At 35.8% G+C, this 8,514-nt stretch overlaps 1 protein-coding gene across 1 annotated transcript; it reads left to right on the top strand.

The window, feature by feature from the left end:
- The first annotated feature begins 709 nt into the window (after positions 1 to 709).
- Positions 710 to 3,767, top strand: LOC140200829 (DNA damage-inducible transcript 4-like protein). The gene is made up of 2 exons (XM_072264452.1): positions 710 to 1,048; positions 2,492 to 3,767. The coding sequence occupies exons 1-2, from the start codon at positions 826 to 828 to the stop codon at positions 2,977 to 2,979; spliced, it is 711 nt and encodes a 236-aa protein (XP_072120553.1). The 5' UTR covers positions 710 to 825; the 3' UTR covers positions 2,980 to 3,767.
- The last annotated feature ends 4,747 nt before the right edge of the window (positions 3,768 to 8,514 follow it).

Below are 8,514 nucleotides of genomic sequence, written 5' to 3'. Positions count from 1 at the left end.
GTACACCAAATACATTTTGATTGTTCCATTCTAAGTACAAAAAGTACAGCCTTGCAAGTATTATTCAATTCTATATATAGAAATATACAGATTACTAAAATAAAGATGGAATTTAAACTTGTCATTGCATTGTTCAGAGTTACCAACAGATATGAACGATATAATACGAAATAAGACTAATAACTAAGGTAAAAACATGTAACAATCGAACACCAAATTAGGCATATAATTAAATATATTACCGAATTATATTATCCGATTATATACCGACTAATATTACATTAATAATATACTTGAGATAAGTAGGGGAACTTTTTAAGTTAAATAATATTAGCAATATGCCCGATTTTAAAGCAAATTATTTCGAATCTTATGTTAATAACAAAAACACATTTCACGTGAAGTCATATTGTGACTTTAAACTCAACCGCCTGCACAAAGGAGTCATTATTATAATACAAAATTATATTAAAGTCACTATCTGGATAGCTGATTGGCGAAGCAAGGCAAAGAAATGAAGTTTCGCCTTACGACCAGAACTTCAGAGGCTCCACCTCCGTATCTGGGGCTCCTTGAGACTCCTAGTGACTACTCTCCCATTGGTTGTACGTTGTATCAATTTTGTCTCGAGAACCAATGACTGAGAGGAACGAGCCTCTTCACTTTTGACATCAGATCATGTGGCTCCTAACAGCTGATGCAATGTTCAAGTACAAAGCGGTGGCTGCAGCTGGTCTGGGTTCGCAGTCGGGACTGTCAGCGGGCTGTAGGGGAAGGAGCCGTTGCTCCTGAAGGGGACACAACGGGGCACTGTATTGAGCAGTGATGGTGATGATGTATGTCCAGACTTTAGGAGGCACGGGTCCTTATAGTACCAGGACGAGTCCTACCGCCCATGAAGAGGATGGTGTGGTCCAGCTGATGAAGAAACTCCTTCAGAATAGCTTCGCTGGCGAAGCGATAACAAATTCAAAGAAGATCAAGCATGATGAAAACCCCTTTGAGAGGCATTTTAGCGTAGATAATGAACACTTAATTCCTACTTCAGGTGAGCTGCGCATTTCTTTTATTTCTGGATAACTCAATACTAAGAAAGCAGTAAAATAGTCAATTTCCGTTTATGTTTTATCCGAACGATCGTCAATTAGCATCCGACATATTCTAATTGATGAAGTGCCTCCACAACCTGAAAAGAAAATGCTGGGGGCCTTTTACGTTTGGTATCCTTTCGATTCAGACATTTATGTCGTTCTCTTGGGAGAAATACGGTGAAGTAACGTCCTCTTTCTCTTATTTTTCCAATCTGAATGCCGATTCAAGTTAATCAATTACATCATCGCTATTCTAGAATCCAGCATGCGTTAGAAAAGTGTATGGCAATTGCACAATGATAAAAGTCAACCGCTTCATATCGGTAAACCATGGAGTGTACAATGCCAAACAATGGCAAAAATATTCTGAGAGTGGCGATCAGTATTCAGTACTGCGGGCTAAGGATTACTACTGTTAAATCGGTGTTTCAAAGCAGAAGGCAAATAAACGATACATTTGAAATGTACTAAATTTATGGGGATCCCTGCTGAAATAAATTGTCATTTTGGACTATGCAAAAATTTCCCGTGTTAATGCAATGTCATTATGGACTGAAAGAACATTTCGTACACCAATACAAACTTTTGTTGTTATAATATCTTTAGCAGAAGAAAATGTACAAGAACTGTAAATGGGGTGGTATGTTGGTAATTGCATGATCAACTGTCTCCTTAATAGTGTGTAAAGTGATGATTCATAAAATTGTTTAAAACATTATTTCTGTTGCCATTAGGACAGTATAAACCAGATAGGATACTGTGAACCAGTTGGCAACATTTTTACCCCCAGGTCAACAAGTTATTCTGCATTGGAGATTAAAGTGTAAAGATCTATACAGGGATTCCAATGAGGTACTAATGCCGTGCTGTATTGCTAGAGGTGCAGTTTTTCAGATGAGGTTTAAACCAGTGCCCTATCTGCTTTTGCAGATGGATGTAAAAAGTCTCACAATAATATCAAAGAACAGAATAGAGTTATCTTTTGTTTCTCAACTGAATTGTCCCAATATCATTAAAACTGCTTGTCCAATTATTATATTGCTGTTTGCAGAAGACACCTGTGTGCAAATTAGCTGTTGTGTTTCCTACTTTACAACAATGCATAATTACTAGTTTAGCTGAACAGATCTTTGGAAAATTTAAGGGTCACTAAAATGCAGTGTATAAATGTTAGAAATATTTATTAACATTTTATCCACATGATCAATTTTGGAGTCTTTTTCATCTGTGTGTAACCAATACTACAGGATGTCATTTAAACCAGTTCCATGTGATTCTCTAATAATTCTAGCAGTAAGATTGAGATAATTGAATCAATTATTGACTTCCAGTTAAAATTATTAATTCTAAATATTATTTATTTCTTGAAAAAATACATAATTCTTGTTCTTCTCTTTCAGATATGTATTTTGTGAATCAATCTGGTAATGATTTTATTTTTCTGGAGGAATTTTTGGAAGAGAAGACCTGCCAGCATCTCGCTAAGCAGATAGAGTACTGTTTGTCCACTTCAAAGAAATCCCAGTTGCAATGCCAGGAGCTTTTGATCCCTCAGTATATGATCCGACGAATAGCACAGGATGTAGTTCGAATGGCTGCCAGTGAGCCCTGTGGACTGCGTGGTGCTGTGATCTATGTTAATTTGGAACACGAGAATACAAATAAGAAGCTGGGGAAAATAGTGTATGACAGCACTGTCATTCCTACCTTTGAACTGACTCTGGTCTTTAAACAAGATAACAACTCCTGGCCCAGTCTAAGGGATTTCTTTTCCATAGGGACCTGCTTCACACACGCATCAAGAAGGGTTTTGAAACTTAGCCCAGGATTTAGATTAGTGAAAACAAAGTTGTATTCTTCAGTTGGACCAATTATTGAAGAATGTTGATTGAGTGCCAAATTAGATCTTGGAGGCAATTTCTGTGCTGAGAATTCTGATTAATGATATTTTGAGGTTTAATTATTGTTATTAAGCCTGGAACAGAATTTTGTTTGTAAATATTCTCATGCACAAAATGCTACAGTTTGTTATGGGGACTGAATAATTGAATTTTACTAATACGTTTGAAGATCTGGGATGCTGAATGTACCAGGACAGGAAGCAGAGGATGCACAATGGAAGCTCACATTATTGTATTTTCCACATTGTGTTCTCCTTCTCTTTTACTGCTAAAGTTAGATATTTTTGGTTATGGGGTGGCTGAGGACTATTGAAAGCATGTGGTGATGGTACAGAAGATGCAAAGTGCATGCGGGAAATTCCAAGGGAAGGAGATGAAGAAAATGAAATGTGTATAAACTTTTTGTCAGAAGAGGAAATGAATGAAGTAATGAATAGGAAAAATAAGTACACTACATTACTAAGCTGTGTAAGTGAGCAATGATTATTTGATTAAAACCAAGTTGAAAAGTCTTTTTTTCATGTTTGCACATTTTTGCACTGCATTTAATTGCACTGTTCAATTGAACTAATTTGTATGGGCATGCTGGACTTGCTCTAAAGTAGTATGTTGCATTTATATGAACAGTGAGGCTTCTCAGAATGAATGGAATATACTGGCAACAGCTAACTTCATCTATTGTAGTGCCATCATTGAATTCTTGTTAAAGTTGTAAGAGATTGTCCTATTGTAAACTCATTGGAAATGTTGGAAATAAACGTTATATAGAATATAATGTCTCAATTTTTCTATTTTCACTGATAAAAACTAAATCCTTTTATAGATTGACCTAATTCAAAGAAAATAGATTACAAAGTTCCCAGCTAATGTTACACTAATCATAAAATGCTGGAATCCACAACACGTAATCATTTGTCAAGAGTTTGTTTGAACTATTGGGGATTTGAGAATAATAGAAATAAGGCAGAAAAGTGGAGTTGATGCCAAAACTAAGATGACAATCAGTTTCCAGCGGATGTATGCTCTTTTCTTTCTGCCGCATTTTTATGATGTAGCTGACAAGATACAGCCAGGAAGTTTCTTTGCTGCAGTGAGAGGTGCCATAAATTTGGGTAGAAAAAAATATTAATTCAGCTTGGCCATAAGTTAATTGTTATGAAATAACTAGGATTCTCTCTGACTTAAATGGTATCCTGTATACACAAGAAGATCTGCAGATACTGGAAATCCAAAGGAACACACACAAGATGCTGGAGGAACTCAGCAAGCCAGGTAGCATCAATGGAAAAGAGTAAAGAGTTGAAATATTGACCTGAAACGTCGACTGTTTACGCTATTCCATCGATGCTGCCTGGTCTGCTGAGTTCCTCCAGCATCTTGTGTGGGTTGAATATTGCATGAAAATTATAGCTGGCATTTTTATAGTGTTTTTAATCAAGTAGATAGTGAAAGGTGGTTTGTAAGAACATTAATCAGACATAAAATAGTTTCTGATTAACTGGTGTTAGTGATTGATTTTTTTTTTCATTTCCCTTTTGTGCTGAGCTTTCTATCTGATATGGTCCAGTTCTGAAATGTGGCTTAGAGAGAATTTCAACAACCAGTGAACTGGAGCTGTTTCTGTGACAATTAATCAATATCAGCAGGGGGTTAAGTCAGGCCTGGGCTGGTTAGTGGTAAGTACTTGTCATTCAAACTTTTACCCTTAATTGATCTCTAGCTATCATTATCTTAGGATATTTGAACTCACTCAGTGCTTGGATGAGTGCTTATCCAACAGCTCCAAAAAAAGTTGACTATTACCAATTTGTCACCAGTTTAAACATTTGTTCACTTCACCACTGTCCCTAAATTATTGCATTAAGTGCTCCAAAAATAATGTACCAGAAACTCCAAGATGTCTCTTGACAATACATCTTGCAGTTCGAAGGGCAAGACCAGCAATCAAAGATAGCACTATCACATCCACAATTTATGGCACTTATATTGACTTTGAAACAGACCCTCATTGTTACTAGATCAAAATCCTGTAATTTTCTGCACAAAAGTTTTGGGAGAGAGGCCCAGTGCTTTAAGGTAGCTCACTCACTTTCAAGGCCATCTAGGAACAGGTAATAAATACCAATTTTGTGAAAGGGTGTAAATTTATGTTTTTGTTCATTAATGATTGTCAATCAAATTTCAAGCAGTCGATGCCGGGTTAAAAGGCTATCATATGCTGAGTATCCATTGATTCTTTTGAAGATGTAAGTTATATTTGTTGTTTTAAGGTTTTCTGGTTTTTTTTTCTCTCTGTTAGTGCCCACAGTATCATGAGAATACTTCTGACTGTGGAAACTTATTTGTTCAAAATCTGGGCCAGAAAATTGTAGATATTCACTATAGAATTCAACATCCTCAATATCTCACGATCTTAAATTTCTAAAATATCTGTTCACTTTTTAAAACCTATCCATAATTTTTTTTGGCACAAACAATCTGCATTTTATCACACCTTTAATGCTCCAATTACAGGTTAAAATACCAATATTTAAATATTTTAGATTTTTTAAAAGACTTCTCCATTATTGATAATTGGGCTCACAACTGAATCTTTCCTTTAGTCCTTACATATTTTAAAAGCCCTTTACTAGGTTTCCTACACGTTTTTCTCTCAGATCGTACTTTGCATTCCTCATCTGTTTCTTGGTATTTTAACAGTATCGGTCCCTGTATACCACCTTATTCAAAAGTACTGTATGCTTTACCTTTGGTAATGTTTTCATTTTACTTCATTGTATTCCATGTCTCCGGAATATTCTAATTTATTTCATTCCATTGGATGCATTTGCAACTAATTTCTCTTTCTTCTTGCATTCCTTACCATTCTGTACTAATACGATTCTATTCTCTATCCTCCTTGTGGATGTACACAAGGTGGAAAACATAAAACTGCTATTTATGAAGAGAAAGATGGAAAACAAAATAAATCACTGACTTCTTCATCTAACATCAGTTGTGAGGGATCTATGTTGTGAAATGCAATAACAGAGTACCTTGAAAAGAATGACAGGATTGAGCAGAGTCAGCATGGATTTATGAAAAGAAAACCATGTTTAACTAATTTTGTGGAGTTCTTTGAAGCGGCGACTAGTAAAATAGATAAGAGGGAACAGTTGCATGTACTTTATTTGGATCCAGGGAAGGCTTTTGATAAGATCACACAGGAAATTGGTCAGCAAGGTTAGAGCATATGGAGTTGGAGGTAATGCAGTCAAGTCAAGAAGAGTCTGTTGTCACGTTCGCAAGTACAGTGAGGTTTAGTGCAGTGGAAAAACTTGCAGCAGATCTCAGGCACATTGGTAGAGACAACACACAGTATATAAATTCCAAAAGAGGTTGTACCATGAGCTTTCACACACCTGGTTCTAGGTTTGCCACTTGAGAAGAGATTAGAAAACACAGGCCTAATCTACTCAGAGTTTAGAGGAATGGAAGGGAATTTCACTGAAATAACAGGGTGGAAGCAGGGAGCATATTTCCCTTGGCTGGGGAATCTAAAACCAGGGATCACCGTTCCTGAATAAGGGGTAGGCAAGTTGAGACTGACTTTAAAAAAATCTTTGGCAGAAAGATGCCATAATGCTTAAAATGAAAAATACAAGATGAAAAAAAAGGATAGAGTTGCAGGTCAGGTGTTCTACAAGTAATGCAAAATTGAGGGTTAGCAGTTTAAAGGGCATCGTTGGGAAATTCATTGAGGTAATTAGATTAAACATTAGGCGATAGAAAAGGAATATGGGAGCAGACTGAGAAAGTGTGATTGGAACTAATTTGCTCATTTGGAGGGGAAGGTCTGACAGAAACTTGTTAGATAAAATAGTCTACTTTAGTTTTCTAATTTCTATGTGCCAAAGGCTCACTACATTTCTTGTTTAATTTGTTTTAAGAGTTTCTATCACAAATAAAAGTAGTTAATTCAGGCAGTTAATACAAAACAATCTGGTACTGTTTCTTAACTATATGCACTAGTTCTGGTTCAAATATCTTTAACTATTTGCAGTTTTTTTCCAATGTTTTATAAAACTGTTTAAATGACATATCTCAATCATGTGGTCCATTCAATTTAGTTTTCTGAATATCAGCTTCATTTCATGTCCCAATTGACAACAAATCCTAAAATTGACATAATATATTGAATTTATTTTTAATACTTATAGTACCTCTAACAGGCAGCCCCTAGGTTATGAGAGGGTTCTGAGAAGAGGTATTTGTAAGTGCCCTGTTCCATTCCCACTTGGCAGAAGATGCAACAGTTCTGTAATAACTGGCATATCCATCTCCACCCATTTTGCCAGTCTGACAAACATTCACCTAGATGTACAGGGTGTACATAAATTGGGCATCTGTGATCCTGGGGAAGAGTCTGCATTATGTTGTGCTTTTATTACTGGCATTTTAACAATTTTTACTGTAATGGAATGAGTATTTAAATGTCTTTTCAACAAGGCACGTTGTGAAAAGTTGAATATCCAATCATGAACATGTATACACACATTACATCATCCTGGCTGACTGCTCAGAATTAAAAACACAGCAAAAAAACCCTGCAGACACTATTACAGTGGGTCCTGCTATGAAATACACAGTTTGCTGTATTCTTTTGTGAGTGTTATACATTAATGCTAAGGCATTTTCTTTGATAAAGCTGAAGTCTTTAAAACTACATAGACATAATATACACACATTAATGGTAAATATAGACAAATGATAAACTCATTAATGATAAGCTAGTTAAATATATTTGTAAACTACATCTGTCAACTAAGTCATAGAGCCAAAGGTGTGGCACAATTTTTTTCGAGTTTTAATCTAGAATAGAAAACAATTTTTGAAATATTAAGCTTATTTTGGATGTATTTAGACAGTATTATGTACTTACACATCTGAAATCTTTGATTATTGGATGGCCATCTTCTTTTAGAAAGCTATTTCCAGGATAATAGCAAACCACAATCAATCATAGAATTCTGAGTGTATTTTGCAAATCTAAATAATAAGCAGGGGTAGATTCAACAAACATCCACAAAGAATGCCACAAAGCTTCTTATTTGGATATGACTTATGCTGTTGATTTAAGATTGTGAGAAGCTCTCCAAGCCATAAAATCATCAAAAATTGCTAAAGAGCTTTTTAGTTCTTACATCTTGAACAATAAGTTAATCCCCTAAGGAGCAAGTGTTTTGATAGCTGTTTAACTGAGTGGTCCAATGAAAACACATCAGATTTCACAGGATTGACAGGCACCACAATGCTGAACAAAGCTGAGAGGATAAATCTGTAATCTGTATTCAGCGTCTCTTTTCACAGACGGCGAAAATATGCAGTAAACAATCCCACAAGCCTCCCGGGCTCTGGCAGCTGATTCGGAGCTTGAAGTGCTCTTTCAGAGAAGTACAGTGGCTCCTGAAGTATTTTATTCAGCTGCTCAACTTTAGAAAGAACAAGAGATTGGAAATAAACGTACTGATATATCAACAGTT

The sequence above is a fragment of the Mobula birostris genome, chromosome 7, assembly GCF_030028105.1.
Source record: "Mobula birostris isolate sMobBir1 chromosome 7, sMobBir1.hap1, whole genome shotgun sequence".
In the NCBI taxonomy this organism is placed as follows: Eukaryota; Metazoa; Chordata; class Chondrichthyes; order Myliobatiformes; family Myliobatidae; genus Mobula; species Mobula birostris.
Note: the sequence above shows the minus strand (reverse complement) of the source record. Positions and strands in the feature narration are given on the sequence as shown.